Source organism: Corythoichthys intestinalis, chromosome 17, assembly GCF_030265065.1.
Source record: "Corythoichthys intestinalis isolate RoL2023-P3 chromosome 17, ASM3026506v1, whole genome shotgun sequence".
In the NCBI taxonomy this organism is placed as follows: Eukaryota; Metazoa; Chordata; class Actinopteri; order Syngnathiformes; family Syngnathidae; genus Corythoichthys; species Corythoichthys intestinalis.
The window spans coordinates 5128745-5147125 of record NC_080411.1 but is presented as its reverse complement, the minus strand read 5'-3'; the positions used below and the strand labels follow the sequence as shown (position 1 = coordinate 5147125).

The 18381-nt window shown below is 37.8% G+C and overlaps 1 protein-coding gene across 3 annotated transcripts in view; it reads right to left on the bottom strand.

Annotated features, from left to right (window-relative positions):
- rapgef1b (Rap guanine nucleotide exchange factor (GEF) 1b) overlaps nucleotides 1-18381 on the bottom strand; it is a 123147-nt gene that overhangs the window by 62739 nt on the left and 42027 nt on the right. For all 3 annotated transcript variants that reach the window (XM_057818247.1, XM_057818248.1, XM_057818246.1), the window contains 2 exons: nucleotides 3681-3826; nucleotides 75-253 (listed from right to left, as the gene is read on the bottom strand). In XM_057818247.1, the coding sequence (XP_057674230.1) occupies nucleotides 75-253; nucleotides 3681-3826 (325 nt within the window). The remainder of the gene's footprint in view (nucleotides 1-74; nucleotides 254-3680; nucleotides 3827-18381) is intronic.

The window sequence follows — 18381 nt, the reverse complement described above, 5'->3', positions numbered from 1 at the left end:
AAATGACTGCTTCAATAGTTCTTGGTTGGTGTGACGAGTCCTAACGTGTTTGTTGCGCATTCTTGGAAACTCACCTATGCTGTATGCGGGCCTCCCCCTGAACTAGAGGCAGAATGGCTTCCAGCACTTTGCTGGCCGAACCGGGGAGCATCTCCAGAACCTTCTTCTCCACCACCATCTTGTCCACGATTGTCTTGAAGTAGCGAAGGGCGCTCACCACCTCTTTCTCGTGCTCCTCCAGTCGACTCACCTTCTGAATTTCCGAAATTTGACAATCATTATGTAGGCCTATGAACTTCATATTAGGAACACCGCAAGCATTATTTTTGACAGTTGGCTCTTGCGATGGGTCGCCAAATATATGATTCAGGGGGTTATTTCCTGGTTTAAGGCTCTGGGCTTCGCATTTTAACTGTAAATGTGCATTACAACCAAAAAAGTATGCGCTAAAAATGTTGGAAGTTAAATACTATGTAACTGTTTCATTATTTTAAAAGCAATCAATCTGGTATAATTGAGGGCAACAGGTAACGTTCGGAAGCTCAAAGTTAGTGCTGCAATAATCATTCGATTAACTCGAGTAATTCGATTGGAAAAAAGCTTCCAATCAAATTTTGCTGCTTCGAGTATTCGTTTAATTAGAATGGTGTTGTAATGATTTGTTTTGAAAGACTTTGCATTTAGTTTTATTGATTTGGGTGGATACTTATTTAACATGGCTGAATCCAGCTGCTCCCTGTTAAGACCAACAGAAGGTTAGTTTAGTTTATAGGTAAACTTAGCTGTTTTATGTGGGAATACAGTATGTGTTCAACTGATTTGTTAGAAGAATTGTTAAAAAACAAAACAAAACAAAACAAAACAACATGTTATCATTTTATCGCACTGAAGCTAGCAGACTTTTGCTATGCAAGTTAGCCAATTGTTCTCTTGTTGGACTTAGATCCTCATTTATTTATTCTAGTGCTGCAACGATTAATCGATTAACTCGAGTATTCGATTAGAAAAAAAATATTCAAATTTAATTTTGTTGCTTCGAGTATTCGTTTCATTAAAGAGGCGTTGTATTGGTTTATTTTGAAAGTGTTTGCATGTGTTTTATTGATTAGGGTGGCAACAATAAATATAACTCATGTCTCATGGCTGAAACCAGCTACTCCCTGTTAAGACCAACATTGGTTGGTTTTTGTTTCAGCTAATGTTTTTAATGCATTCATGATTTAGTTTATAGGTATATTTAACTGTTTTTTGTGGGAATATGTCTCTATTTGTTAAGAGCATGGTTAAAAAAATAAAATAAAAAACTTGCATTTTATAGCATTTAAGCTTTTTCTGTGTAAGTTAGCCAATTGTTCTCTTGTTGTACATGGATCCTAAATTTTTTTTTAAAGCGTTTTAGGCTCAGCTCGGGTATTTTAATTTTTAATGTTCCTTATCCGATTACTCGATTATTCAGAATGCAGCACTAATTTATTCTAATAGCATTTAAGGCTAAGCTCGGGTATTTTAATTTATTTTAAAATGATTAAAGAAACACTCAGGAATTTTATTTTGTTTTCGCAATTCATGCCCTTTTGAAAGTGCAATCTACAGTGCCCTCCATAACTATTGGCACCCCTGGTTAAGATGTGTTTTTTAGCTTCTAATAATTTTTTCTTTTATTCAAATGATATGGTACCTTAATGGGAAAAAAAGAGAAAAATCCAACCTTCAATACAAGTGCATTTATTCAGTGGGGAAAAAATCCCACTTAAAGAAATAATTATTTGACATCAAATAATGTGTGTCACAATTATTAGCACCCCTGGTGTTAATACTTTGTACAACCCCCTTTTGCCAACAAAACAAGGTCTGGGGACTGAGAAGGCCATAGGAGGAGCTTGATTTTGTGTCTGGTGAACCATTTCTGTGTAGATTTGGCCAGTTGAAGCCTGGGACCGTATGCTTTGGTCAGATGGGACCAAGATTGAGCTTTTTGGCAACAAACACTAAGTGGGTCTGGCGTGCCACGAAAGATGCGCATGCTGAAAAGCACCCCATACCCACTGTGAAGTATGGGGGGGGGGGGGGGGGGGGGGGGGGTCAGTGATGCTGTGGGGCTGTTTCGCTTCCAAAGGCCCTGGGAACCTTGTTCGGGTGCATGGCATCATGAATGCTTTGAAATACCAGGACATTTTAAATCAAAATCTGTTGCCCTCTGCCCGAAAGCTGAAGATGGGTTGTCAATGGGTCTTTCGGCAAGACAATAACCCTAAACATATGGCCAAATCGACACAGAAATGGTTCGCCAGACACAAAATCAAGCTTGTGAAACATTATCGGAGAAGATTAGGTGCTATTTGTTGGCTTTTTTTCCATTAAGGTCCCATATTATTTGAATAAAAAAAAATATTAGAAGCTAAAAAAACACATCTTAACCAGGGGTGCCAATAATTATGGAGGGCACTGTAAGCAAACCTTTGTTTTACATCTCCAAAAATGTATTCAGCAACACATTAAATGTTCCTAATCCGATAACTCGATTATTCGAATTAACTAGTTGACAGATTAATCAACTACTAAAATTATCGATAGCTGCAGCCCTACACAAAGTCAAATTTATTGTCAGCTCTATTGTATTTATTTATTTTTATTTGTATGAAGTAGTGCTGCAATCGATTAACTCAAGTATTCGAATAGAAAAAAACAATTATTAAATTTAAATTTTATTGCTTCGAGTAATCGTTTAATTAAAGTGGCGTTGTAATGGTTTATTTTGAAAGTGTTTGCATTTCGTTTTATTGCTTAGGGTGTATACATTGCCCTCTGGTCTGCTTCATCACATGGCTGAATCCAACTGCTCCCTGTTAAGACCAACAACAAAGTTTTATTTGAGCTAATGTTTTTTTTAATACATTCATAATTTAGTTTATAGATATATTTAGCAGTTTTTTGAGGGAATATACGTCTGAACCATTTGTTAAGAGCATTGTAAATTAAAAAAAAAAAGTTAGCATTTTATAGCATTTAAGCGAGCTGACTTTTGCTATGTAAGTTAGCCAATTGTTCTTTTGTTGTACATAGATCCTTGTTTTTTTTTTGTTTTTTTTTTAAATACCGTCTGAGGCTCAGCTCAGGTATTTTAATTTTTCATGTTCCTTATCTGATTACTCGATTATTCGAACTAACTAGTTCATCGATTAATCGACTACTAAAATAATCGATAGCTGCAGCCCTAGTATGAAGTATTATGAAATTATTAGAATTATTTAAATTATCATGACTGTCTTTCCTGAGATTTTATTTTTTGTTAGTTTCCTTGTCCGATCAGGGAATTTTTTTGATAAATAGTTTATTTATTTTAATCATTATTATTACCCATTTATAAGATAAATGCGTAAAAAAAAGATTATAACTCATTGACTGTTATTTCTTTAATTCATGCATATGATATTTCACTTATTGGCTGCCTCCATGTCGTGCAGCCAACTCCTGGAAATAAAGCTTTTGGAGGTTTTGCTCCACTATTACAGACCAGAAAAATGAAATCCAGTGCTTTTTCATTTAAACAATTAACAATTATACAAGATTTTTTCCCCGCTGGGAGGTCCATGAAGAAGGTGTTGTTTGTTCCTTTAAGTGGTTCTGGGAACAATAGTACAGAAAAGAAACGGACAAATTTGCACACAAAACACACTTACCTTGTTGGCAGGCTTTTCAGCGCTCTTGGCGGCGGGCTCGGGTTGCAGTTGCTTGCCTTTCTTGGATGGAGTCCTCTTGATCTTGGGAGAATGGAACTTGTCCATCAGCTTCATGGTAAATGAGGACAGATGGGACCGCTGCGAGTCTGCACATGGAGAGAAGAAGGGGAAATTCAGTTTTTTTTTTCTTTCTTTTCTTTCAGATGCGGTCAGTTATAGGAGTGGGAACCTCTTGGTACCTCACAATACGATACGATTTGCGATACAAAGCTCACGATGACGATCTGACGATATGGCGATACGACGATTATCGATTCTTTGGTCAGGAAATCATTCGAGGATATTCTACAAACAACTAATTAAGAGAAAAACAAGCTTCTAGTGTGAATTGGAATTAGTTTATCACTAGTAGACGTCCAATCCGTTTAAAGTGGGAGGGTGGCAGCGAATGAACGAATGTTCATTCGCTGCCACCCTCCCAGTTTAAATGGATTGAACGTCTATGGCTGTCAGTGGCAGTCAATTCCAGGCAATTAGGTAATTTTGGGCCATTTAAGGTCTCACTGGAACAGCACCAAACAAAAGTTCCAGCATCATCACCTTGTCCAATGCAAATTTTTTGACTCCTGACACCTTGTCCAATGCAGATTCTTGACTCTTGACAAGGTGATGATGCTGAAACTTTTGTTCGGTGCCGTTCCAGTGAGATTTACAAAGATGATTGCCTGAAGAAGACATCAAAATTCCCTCAGTCCTTCATGATATGGGGCTGCATGTCAGGCAAAGGCACTGGGGAGATGGCTGTGGTGAAATCTTCAATAAATGCACAAGTTTACATTAAAATTTTAGACAGCTTTCTTATCGCTTCTATTGAAAATATGTTTGTCATTTTCCGAGATGATAATGCATCATGCCACAAAGTAGGGTTGTTCCGATCATGTTTTTTTGCTCCCGATCCAATCCCGATCGTTTTAGTTTGAGTATCTGCCGATCCCGATATTTCCCGATCCGATTGCTTTTTTTTTTTTTGCTCCCGATTCAATTCCAATCATTCCTGATAATTTTTCCCGATCATATACATTTTGGCAAAGCATTAGGAAAAAAATGAATAAAACTCGGACGAATATATACATTCAACATACAGTACATAAGTACTGTATTTGTTTATTATCACAATAAATCCTCAAGATGGCATTTACATTATTAACATTCTTTCTGTGAGAAGGATCCACGGATGGAAAGACTTGTAATTCTTAAAGGGTAAATGTGACTTTGTATATTGTGACTAAATATTGCCATCTAGTGTATTTGTTGAGCTTTCAGTAAATGATACTGTAGCCATTGAACTGTTCTGCCCAAATGCATGATGGGAAGTGCAACCATGACTGTGCGTAGTGGCACCAATTGATATATCTTCTCTGCGTTGGGAAATAACATAGGGTGTTAAGAAAAATATCAACGACTACCTTTCTTCCCCACATTGTTTCCCACGATATTTCTAATTGTTGAGGGAGGTATTGTAAGGCTTTAGCAATTAAAAAAAGCTCCAAAGACTGCTAAAATTCACTCTACTCATTTTACGCTGCCTTTTAGCTCTATATATAGGTAAAACGGCGCCATTATAGATTGAACGCGACAATGTGTGAGTGGGTCGTGCAATGTATGCGTTGATTGCGTTGAATATTTTAACGTGATTAATTTTTAAAAAATTAATTACCGCCGTTAATGCGATAAATTTGATAGCCCTACTTTAAGCCAAAACTAAAGACTCTGGATGAGCGTAAGACATTTTATCTGTAACGTTAAATACAATTAGAAAATGATTTAATTAAAAAATATTTAAAAAAATAATATTTTTTTGCCGATTCTGATACTTTGAAAATGACGTGATTGGACCCCGATCGATCGGGATGACATCGTTACCACAAAGCTAAAACTGTTAAAGCATTCCTTGGAGAAAGACTCATCCAGTCAATGTCATGGCCTGCAAGTAGCCCAGACCCCAACCCTATTGATAACCTGTTTGGGAAATTGAAAAAAATGGTCCACAGCAAGGCTCCGACCTGCATGGATGATCTGGCAACTGCAATCAAAGAGAGTTGGCACCAAATTGATGAAGAATACTCATCAAGTCCATGCCTCACAGACTGCAAGCTGTCATAAAAGCCAGAGGTGGTGCTACTAATTAGTAGAGATGTGTTTTGATTAGGCCTGTCAAACGATTAAAACTTTTAATCGAGTTAATTACAGCTTAAAAATTAATTAATCGTAATTAATCACAATTCAAACCATCTATAAAATATGCCATATTTTTCTGTAAATTATTGTTGGAATGGAAAGATAAGACACAAGACGGATACATACATTCAACATACGGTACATAAGTACTGTATTTTTTTATTATAACAATAAATCAACAAGATGGCATTAACATTATTAACATTCTGTTAACGCGATCCATGGATAGAAAGACTTGTAGTTCTTAAAAGAAAAATGTTAGTACAAGTTATAGAAATTTTATATTAAAACCCCTCTTAATGTTTTCGTTTTAATAAAATTTGTAAAATTTTCAATCAAAAAATAAACTAGTAGCCCGCCATTGTTGATGTCAATAATTACTTACACAATGCTCATGGGTGCTGGAGCCTATAAAATCAGTCGCACCCAAGCGCCAGCAGAGGGCGGCAAAACTCCATAAAACACAACAAGTGAGCGTTTCACTGTACTGTCATTTAAATCTGTCTGAGCGGGGCATCTGCGTTAATTGCGTCAAATATTTTATCGTGATTAAGTAAAAAAAAATAATTAACGCCCGATAACGCGATAATTTTGACAGCCCTAGTTTTGATTGTTATTTCTTTGTTTGTTTCTCATGACTTCATATTTTTTTTCCATATATATTTTCCTGCACTTGCTCTATAAAAGTAACATTTACTGACCACCACAATGTTTTCTATTCATTTCTTTAAGTGTTTCTGAATGCTAAAGAGTTGCACTTTTGAACTAATTCATTGTTTTTTCAAGCTTTTCATCCGCGTTTGTTCTACATGATAAAATGTCTGCGTGAGTGCCGAGACTGGTGATTGCATACTTTTTGCTAGTGGTTGTATTATGGTGGAAGATTTTGATAACTTGTTGGTTCCTTTTTTTTTTTTTTTTTTTTGACACACTGACACCTTTTTAAAACGATATCTCGATTCTTGGCAGGAGCATATCGATAACCTTTTGGGATACATCATACAAAGTATCACGATATATCACCATTTTGATATTTTGTCACACCCCTAGTCAGTTACACTCAAAATATCGAGGAACAAACCAGATGGTGCGTTTATGGCACTCCAGTGCATCTTGGTAGATAAATGAGATGCACTCGTTTACTCTTCATGATCAAGATAAAAGCATTGGATGTTGAGCATGTGCTCTGTGGACGTCACAATGAGGCGGTGGGGTTTTTGTAGAGTGCTGAATTGAAAGCATCACTCAGTGAGCGGAAAAAAACCACAGTGTCAAAACCTCCTTTTGTTTCTCCTAAATGTATTTTTAAACCATGGTATGAAAACGTCACGGTTTCAAATCCACTAAAATTTTCCGTCATACCATTTCTACGGTATTTGCCATTTTTTATGTCCCAAAAATGCAGGTATAAATCCATCACTTGCAGCTGCAGGGCTCACCCCTCCCCCTCCGGTTGTTGCTCTGTGAGTGGCTGGAGGAGGTGAAACTTTTTAGCCCACTGAAGAAAACAAAGTTGCTGGTATGGGAATACTTTGGCTACAGAAAAGTAGCGGCTTTAGAGAACGAGAGCCAACCGACATGTAAAACATCTTTGCAGAGGGTTGTTGCCAGAGGAGGCAATACCTCCAATATGATTTTGCTTTTACATGAACACCACCATTACTTTATAAAAAAAATTAAAGGTTAATAAATGCTATCATAAACACTTCCCACCAGCTCCAAGAGTTAACTCCAGCGTCTTTAGTATGTCTAGCGTGGAGCCGGGCGGTATACTGAAAATTTACAGTTACCGAAATTCTTCACGATAACCGACGTAATTTTGACCATGTCAGTAAATTCGGTAATTTAATTAAACAAGAAAATAGTCTTTTCATCCCGCTTTGGCTCTGTGTTGTTCTGCTATGTTCACTCCCCTTTAAGAAAGCAGTCAGTGTGCTTACGTATGAAGTCACGTGGTTATCACCAACTCAACAAACAGAAGCCAGGTAGGCTAACGCTAGCGGCTAACGCTACAAGCAAACGCGATGGAGTCGGGCTTAACTCATTCACTCCCAGCCATTTTCACCGGCGCATGGCTCTTCGCTCCTGGCCTTTTTACTGGATTTTGACTGATTTTGCAAGGCCCACAGAAAATTCTGTTCTATTGCGATATAAACATGGAACTCACCAAAAGAAAGATTAGACTCTCTTCTTTCAGCAGAAAAAAAAGTTAGTTCATATCTTTTTCCATTCTTTAGAAATCAGCATTAGAAAATGGCTTAGTTTGAGCAATTTTCCAATTTCTGATGAAAAAACGGAGAGATTGAGCTTTTTGTGAAAGCATACATTTCAAACATAACTGACTTTAACACAGCTATTTTTTGCTTTAGTTCCATCCCACTACTACCAACTACTACCTTTCTTCCCCACATTGCTTCCCTTGGTATTTCTAATTGTTGAGAGAGGGATTGTAAGGCTTAAGCCAATAAAAACAAGGCTTCAAAGGCTGCTAAAATTCTCTCTACTCATTTTACGTTGCCTTTTAGCTCTATGTATACGTAATACGGTGCCATTATAGATTGAACGCGACAATGCGTGAGTGGGTAGTGCAGCGCATGCGTTAATGGCGTTAAATATTTTAATGTTATTACTGCCATTGATGCGATAAATATGACAGCCCTACTGTAAGCCAAAACTAAAGACTCTGGATGAGTGTAAGACATTTTGTCTGTAACGTTAAATACAATTAGAAAACGATTTAATAAAAAAAAAAAAATATATATATATATATATATATATATGTATATATACAGTGCCTTGCAAAAGTATTCGGCCCCCTTGAACCTTGCAACCTTTCGCCACATTTCAGGCTTCAAACATAAAGATATAAAATTTTAATTTTTTGTCAAGAATCAACAACAAGTGGGACACAATCGTGAAGTGAAACAAAATTTATTGGATAATTTAAACTTTTTTAACAAATAAAAAAGTGGGGCGTGCAATATTATTCGGCCCCTTTACTTTCAGTGCAGCCATGATCCTAATAAATTTATTAATAATAATAAAAAATAAAAAAAAAATATATATATATATATAGATAGATATTAAAAAAGGCATGTCCGATATTTTTATGCCGATTCCGATACTTTGAAAATGACGTGATCGGACCCGATCGATCGGGATGCCAATCGATTGGGACATCTTTAATTATTATTACTATTAGCATAAAGCCAGGTTGCTATATTTCATGCCCATTTTATGCCAAAATCTTCCCCCAACTATAAGTTTCAATACCATAACAAAAAATAGTTTCCTGACATGAGTCAATATTGAGTTATGAGTATGACCCAGTGAAGTAATGCTGACATTATCCTTCCTATGAGTCACTTAAAAACAGAAACAAAATCTACTATAGGAATCATATCAGATTTTGGGTCTTTGAATCTGAAGGTCTAAATCCAGCCAAAAAGTCAAGTTGCACTTTCAGGTACAAAATAATCCAAACATTAACCCATTGGGTGCCCTTGACAGTGATAGATACTAGATAGACAGATCTGCTCTTAAACTATTTTTACACTGAGCACACAATAACTTCCACCAAATTAGCGCAATACTAAGGAAACATCAACAACCTTGCCTCTATTCTTGTCTTATTACTTCAACAATTTACAACCAAAAAGCCATAATAACTACTTTTTGAACATCTATTTTGCTCCCAAATCAATAACTTGAATCCTATTTTCAGTTTCGACTCCAGATAGACATCTGTTTACCCACACACGTCTGTTGCTATGTCTATCTCCTGTAAACGTAGCAACAACTCAGCGTTCAACAATACGTAATTTATCCCTAAAAGTTGACAAGATTGGGCGGTAGGCCTGCTTCATGTCACAACTAATCGCAGCGACGCGGTGCCAAAATGGGATTTGGAGCAGGACCGGAATGCAAGAGGCTTGTGAGACAAGATGAGCATAAGAAAAACAGTTGAGTGCAAAGTGAATTATTTATTCGCTCTATTATAGTGGGGACAGTCAACTTCCTGCTTTAATTATATCCCCGCTTTATCTTTAAAGGGCCACTGCAGTGCAAGTTGCGACACAGCCGGGCGAGCAATCCCCGCTTTGGAATGTTGCTTTGGTTAATGGTTGAAAACATCGGCTAGACATGATGAGAAAGTGACAAAAACGGACAAAAACAACATGGACGTTTCAGATGAAGGATCCCTCGGTAGTAAACGACCAGCAAAGCTGCTCTCGATATTAGTAGCCAAAAGCAAATATCAATGAGTAGATGCGTTGTTGTGTGGGAACAAGCGCCTGCCGAAGTGTGGCGATCGATAGTAACGATTCATAGTATCTGACCAAAAAACCTTCAAACAAAATATAACTGTATGACAAATGTGTCTAATACACTAATCCCTAAACCTGCATTATCCAACTACAAATCACTACTTTTTAACTCTTTTTGGATCTTGCGGCTTTAACCCTTTACACTCCGAGCATTTTTTGTGAAATTAGGGGTTGATTTTTCTATGAGTATTTATGAACTAAGAAAAAATACTTCAAACATGCCTTGTTGCACATCTTTTTATTCCTACAATGGTAGGAAAAAGTATCTGAACTAGAGGTGTGCGTCGGCACTGCCCTCACCATTCGATTCGATTACGATTCGGAGGGCCACGATTCGATTCGATTCAGAGGGTCAAGATTCGATTCGGCAATGCATCGCGATGCATTAAAGCCTGGGATGCATTAAAATTCTAAAGCAAAGCATATTTTTCAAGAATCATGAGGCATCACAAGCGGTCAGACATTAAACAACTTCTTATTGGCTCGTGTGTCACTTCTGGTTGAAGTCAAATGAAAATACTTTCATATATATATATATTAAAAAAAAAAAAAACACATCACAGCATTTAATTAGTGCTTTCAATAAGACCAGGGCTTTCTCTTTTTAGCAGCCTTTCACACAGTGCAACATCTGAACTCCTGTGCAAAATCAGTCATAACAGTCACTGTATTTTAGTCACAACGACCCACCAATAAAAATATTCAAGTAAATATTAAAGAAAACGACAAAGAAAATATTGTAGTGCAGCAGCATCTTTATCGCAATATCAATCCAGGGATCAGTTCAGTTGCAAACAAAACAGCAACTAAATTGCAATGTAGAACAAAAGTAAAATGTAGGCCTAGCCCACTATATATGTGCAGTAGAGGTTAGATCGGGCCTAAAAAAATCCAGCCCGACCCGACACGGCCCGCTAATATTGAAGCCTGACCCGGCCCGATCAATTAACCAGATTTGCAGGCCCAGCCCGAAAAACCCGATTTTTTATTTTTAATTATTTGTTGGAGTGACGCGAAAAAAAAAACAAAAAACAAAAACGCAGCAGCAATTTACTTTCATTTCTTCGAGTTGGCAGAAAAAACGCAAGTTTTCTTAATGTTTAAATAGTCTAAATATTTTTATGATCATAATAAAAGCATTTACACAACGAAATAATGCTGGGAAAGTTTAATTAAAAAAAAAAAAAAACTCGGGTTTTGCAGACACACAGAGGAGAATATTCAAAAGGATCACATTTCTGTTGCCTTTGTGTGCATAAATAAAAGTGTCCTTCGTAACGAATTCTCAGTTGGCAGAAAAAAAAAAACGCTAGTTTTCTTAATGTTTGAATAGTCTACATATTTTTATGATCATTATAAAAGCATTTACAGAACGATAAGATACAGAACACTTGGAAAGTTTAATTAAAAACAAACAAACATGCGGTTACCTTTTTTTTTTAGCACTATATATACAGTATAGGGGTGTAACGGTACACAAAAATCTCGGTTCGGTACGTACCTCGGTTTTGAGGTCACGGTTCGGTTCATTTTCGGTACAGTGAGAAAACAAAATGCAAAATATAAACGTGCTAGTTGTTTATTACATTTCAACAATAGGAACATTAGCCTATACAAAGCTAGAATTCTGCTCAAAAAGTAGCAGGTATTTAAAGATAATCCAACAAAAATTTGCCCTTCGGACCCCATGTATTGGTCAGCTTTCTTTCTGAAAGAAAGAAGAAAAAAAGTCCTGTGCTAAAGAGAAAAGCAATCCCAATGACAAAGATTTTAACTTGTATTTTACAAATGAAATGCCTAAATGAATCATTTTTTTCCTGATGAACGGGTTTCAAAAGCTTTATTGGTGGATTTTCACAAGTTAAAGGGCCACACAGAAATGAATAAATTTAATTGTGTAAGCAGGATCTGTGTATTATTCTTATTATTTAATTACAGGTGTTTTAGCTTATTTCAATTTATTTTATTTAAATGGGCTATTATTTACTTTATTATGTGTGTATATTTCACAAATGTGATGTAGTATTCATTTATATTGTATATTTTATGTTGCCTAACTTTAGTTCCTATCTGAATATTAGTTCCTACTTGTTTTGTTGTTGGTAGGAGGGTTTTGTATTGAACTTGGGGCCGTGTTGGTTATTATTATAGCAGAGAAGACAGCAGTAAATCAAAAAAGACAAGTCAACTGTGCCCCGATCTACCACTCAAGAGATCTGATGGACTCAAAAAGTGGGTTACGATTGCATATTAGTTTGAAAATCGACCTGATCCATCATATTTTTACACGAGTGACTTCCGGTCTGCCCGATCCTAGCTACCGGTAGTAGTATTGACACAGGAGGGTCGCGTCTCGCGTCAAATAATAAACTCTGCCGTTCTTTTCGCGTGCGTCGTGTTGAGCCGCTTCTGGGACGCGTCTAACACGCGGCCGCACTGCAACTGGTGTGCATTGGCCGAGTGACTTAAACGCCCGCGTTTCACTGTGTCCTCGCGGCGGCCACGTTGTCGCGCCGTTGACGTTTCTGGGTTATACTGTCCTACCGTGTTGGTCCTCATTATAGTAGAGAAGACTGAGTAAATATAATCTACACAAACTGTAACCCGATCGAGTCACAGCCTTGAAAAGTAAGGGTTACATTACGTCAGAAACTCGTTCGGTACGCGTCCATTCCGAACCAAGCACCACGTATCGAGACGGTTCAATACAAATACAGTGGTACCTCTACATACGATCACTTCGACACCCGATCTTTTCGACATCCGACGTAAAATTTGAGCCGCCGTTTGTTTCTACATCCGACGAGTTGCTCGAAATACGACGACATGACAGCACTGCAAACGAACGCACGGTGGATTTTCTTGTGTGAGAAATCAACACAGTTTTCAAAAAAAGTTGATACAGTTGGAGAAACAAGGAAAAAAGTGATGCTTACCTTTGAAATGAAGATGCAAGTTATAGAAAAATATGAGCTTGGGGTGCGCGTCCCTGAACTGGCTCAACAATACAGCTCCATGGTCCTCTTCCGACCACCGTTCGCCACTATTTATAAGTTAAGGTGACAATTATTATTGTGGTAACATTGCCAAGGAAATCGCCAGCTTCGTCACGTTTTTATCATTTATTTAAGAACTTATCCAACACAAAACGCCCATTGTCTTAAGCAGTTGACTGCTCTCAAGAAAACGAAAGTATTATCTCTACCGCACCGACCTATCTCACTGAGACGTCAGCTTCGCGGTGCGTTCAGGGACAAAGTAAAAAGTGTCCGCCATATTAGAATCCGATTCGTTACATTATTTACAGGAATAATTATTAATTATTCTTCTTCTTATTATATTATTCTGAATTATTTATTTATAACTTATTTGTTTTTCTATGTTTAATTGCCATTTGTAACAGTGCCAGCAGTATTTATTAAGAATTTAGTGTATGTTTTTAGGCTTTGGAACGAATTAATGGAATTATAATGTATTCCTATGGGAAAATCCTGCTCGACATACGACCATTTCGACTTACAAACAAGGTCCTGGAACGAATTAAATTCGTATGTAGAGGTACGACTGTACATGTACCGTTACACCCTTAATACAGTATATAATTTCCTGTATTATCTGAGCATCTGGCTCAAGAGATATAAAATAGCTGTCCCCAACATAAGACTGGGTTATTATGTGATCCTGAATGTGAAAATAATAAGGTCAATTTCGGTGATTAGCTTAGAGCATATTTCCTACACCTAATTTGTTCTCTGCCCTTGACAGCAAATAGGTTCAATCCATTTGGACTGGGAGGGCTGGCAGAAATAAATCGCTGCCAGCTTCCCTGCCCAATTGATTGGACGTCTATCGCCATTAATGGGAGCCAAAGAGTTTTTTTTAAAAAGTGGTCGGAGCTCCAGGTCTGTCAAAGTGAATGAGTTATTCATTCATGGCATTCATAGGTCTTACAAAGTGTCTTTTCAGTGACTGATGGGAAAGCATATCACATCACGAACCACTGGAGATTCCGTCAATAAGCGGCTTTGAAGAAAGAGGACTTCATAACTTGATTCAATCGCTACAAATTCTCACTAGCCTGACAAAATGGTCCGTTCAGCAGGTCGGCTGTGTCGCGTGGAGTGGCTTGATAGTACCTGTGTGTGCTCTTGTGTTCTATGTGGCGCCTTCAAACTTTTATTGGCTCTTGGCATCAATGGTGCCTCTGTTTCAGGTCAATTTTAACAAAGCTCCTTCCAATACCCTCGTTGTGTACTGTACGGCGTACTTTCTTCCATCTGTGCAGTCATTCATGGCTCGTCAGCTAGCACACTTTTTGAGAACTGTTCAAATTAGGGCTGTCAAAATTATCGCGTAAACAGGCAGTAATTAATTTCTTTAATTAATCACGTTAAAATATTTGACGCAATTAACGCACATGCCCCGCTCAAACAGATTAAAATGGCAGCACAGTGTCATGTCCACTTGTTACTTGTGTTTTTTGGTGTTTTGTTGCCCTCTGCTGGCGCTTGGATTTTATGGGCTTAAGCACCCATGAGCATTGTGTAATTATTGACATCAACAATGGGGGGCTACAAATTTATTTTTTGATTGAAAATTTTACAAATTTTATTAAAACGAAAACATTATGAGGGGGTTTTCATATAAAATTTCTATAACTTGTACTAACATTTATCTTTTAAGAACTACAAGTCTTTCAATCCATGGATCGCTTTAAGAGAATGTTAATAATGTTAACGCCATCTTGTTGATTTATTGTTATAATAAACAAATACAGTACTTATGTACCGTATATTGAATGTATGTATCCATCTTGTGTCTTATCTTTCCATTCCAACAATAATTTACAGAAAAATATGGCGTATTTTATAGATGGTTTGAATTGCGATTAATTACGATTAATTAATCTTTAAGCTGTAATTAGCTCGATTAAAAATTTTAATCGTTTGACAGACCTAGTTTAAATCAGGTTGCGGAACGTCGATAGTGGATTCTTGCTTAGCCTATTTTTTTTTTAAATTTGTCGTTTTCTTAGAAAGAATTGTTTGTTGGTCAAAAATGTCAAGATCAGGGATTCCCCTACATACAACAGATTGTGACGCACCGCCACACCAAAATAAAAGGCGCCACGCCTTGCAAATGAGATGTTTTTAATTTTTAAAAAATTTTTAAGGCCGTTTCAAACTAGCCGCAGCCGAGTGTGAAGAGTTCACCGGAAACCTATTCATTGTGTATTGTAATGTTCGTAATTATGCGTGGCCCCCTTAAGAGACGATTGGACTGGGGAGCTGTGACGCAAGGGGAAGCGAGTAGAAAGAATGAGAGAACGAGCAAGATAGCAAGAGATAGCGGTCGCATGTCGTGGCAGCGGTAGAATGCCGTCTTGGGCGGAAAGCCAAGTTTGAATGAATTTGCGCCGAGAGGCGGGACCCAAAAAAATAGCCTTGCTCTATTTTCAGAGCGCCGGTGCGCCAACTTCGACAACAAGGGGCAGGTGTACTTTATCTGTGCTATCAGACTGTTTCGGCTGATGGATATACAGTAGAGATGTCCCGATCCGATATTTGGATCGGATGCCGATATGGGCAAAAAAATGTGCATCGGTATCGGATCGGAACACGGGAAAAATTCCGATCAAGACTTCCGATCCAGTTTTTTTTTTTAAAGTCCGGTCCGGTTTCCAGCGCACCGATTTACAAAATCCATTCCAGTTTTTGCTTCGGTTTCCCTAAAATCCGGTCCGCATTTTACGGCACACCTTCAACACACTACATTTACATTACCGTCTCCCAATTTACCGAGAGACTTTATCAGTAAAAATGTCAGCTGTGTGGGATCATTTCACCTTTAAGGACGACAAAGACGAAGAGGCAGAGAGCAACATATGCCACAATAAAGTCAAGCGTAGTGGTAAAGCTGTAAGAAGTTTTAATGCAACCAAACTAATCAAGCATTTAGCGAAATACCACCACAAACAATATGAGGAGTATGTTAAGAAAACCGAAGACAGAAAGGTCCTACGCAACTAACACTGGCAGAAACTTTTGCTGTGCGTGACAAACTGGCACTCGACAGTCCCAAAGCCCAGGGAATAACGAGTCATTGCCGAAGAATTCATTCTGGATGACGAGCCATTATCTCAAGTGAGTAAAGACGCACCATCCAACACGCGATTCGGCCGCTGAAGATTCGACAACGATTCACAAACATCCAAATTCCGATTATTGAAATACGTCAAGTAAAGCGGAACTAATACACAGCGCGGTCTTCGGGACGCAATGAGAAACTGACTGCATTGCGTCCCGAAAGTAAACATAACTTGTCTTAGACCCGGATAATGCCAATGCTCAACTCACGGCTTTAGCTCAACTCATGCCGCTGGATAAAACACACAAGAATACCTGACTGCTGCTGACAGCCGCAACAAACTACGTCAACGTCGTTTTACTGGAGATAATAGATATCATATGTATATAGAACAAGATGCTACACGACAGACTCGACGGCGTTAGCAACATTGAAGTACAGTGGTACCTCTACATACGAAGTTAATCCGTTCCAGGACCTTGTTTGTAAGTCGAAATGGTCGTATGTCGAGCAGGATTTTCCCATAGGAATACATTATAATTCCATTAATTCGTTCCACAGCCCAAAAACCTTCACTAAATCCTTAAAAAATACTGCTGGTACTATTACAAATGGCAATTACACATAGCAAAATCAAAATCGGAATAATAATAATAATAATGATAATTCCTGTATTAATGTAACGAATCGGGTTCTAATGTGGCGGACGTTTTTTGCTGACCCTGAACGCACCGCGGGGCTGACGTGCCAGAGACAGACCGGTGAGCTTGAGTTTCACTTTCACTTTGAATGTTTTCTTGAGAACATCGTCAATTGTGGCAGACAGAAGGTGTTTTTGTTTTGAATAAGTTGTGAAATAAATGATAAAAACGTGGCGAAGTTGGCGATTTCTCTGGAGATGTTACCACAATAAGAATTGTCAGCTTAACTTATAAAGACTGGCGAACGATGGTCGGATGAGGACCGTGGAGATGTATTGTTGAGCCATTTCACGGATGCCCACCCTACGCTCATATTTTTCTGTCATTTGCATTTTCATTTAGAAGGTAAGCGTCAACTTTTTCCTTGTTTCACCACCTGTACCAACCTTTTCTGAAACCAGTGTTGATTTGTCACACAAGAAAATCCGCCGTGCATTCGTCTGCGGTGCTGCCATTGTCGTCGTATTTCGAGCATGTCGTCGGATGTAGAAACAAATGGCGAGTCAAATTTTACGTCGGATGTCGAAAAGTTCGTGTGTCGAAGCGATCGTATGTAGAGGTACCGCTGTATTGAAAACCAGATGCGTTAGTAAACAGCCGCCATCTCAAAGCAGAAGACTTCCCTAGTAGGCTGTTGTGAACCTTCCAAGCGAACCTAATTAACTTTATCTAAACTACTCCTAAATCGGCAAAATCTTGACTTGAATATATCTTCAAAACAGTTCTAAAACTTTCACATGTCTAAAGTAGACAGACGGGAAATTATAGAATGACGGGAGCAATTTTAACAACTTTAACAGTTGATTCGCAAAATTAAATGAATTGAATGTAGTTTAAAGCTGCTGATACAGAATGGGGACTTGAATATTTTATTTACTGTTTTAACATGCTAACTTGATACTGAAATAGTTGTTTATTTAAACCTGAGAGGCTTTTTATACAATTTTTGTAACTAATGCACGAAACATAAAAAGCATCTCATAGCTTGGGGGATTTGTGGGATTTTCCACTGAGGCTGTTGGTGTGTTTTGCTTTTTTAAGACAGTTTACAATATTATTGCACGTTTTACTGCCCGACTCTGCCATTTCTGTTTGTTATTTATAATGTTTTGTGTTTGTCACTGAATAAACAGGTCAGTTTCTTGTTACCAACCGTTGTGTGTTATTCAAACTCACTTAATTCAGCTGGCTAGTTGTTATCATGAGTAGTAAAACCTTTTTCAACATAAGTCTGACAACTAAGTAAGGAGGGTAAATAACTTTAAACTTTAACACATGCTCAGATAGGTCGGTATCGGTATCGGCCAGTATCGGTATCGGATCGGAAGTGCAAAACAATATCTGTAT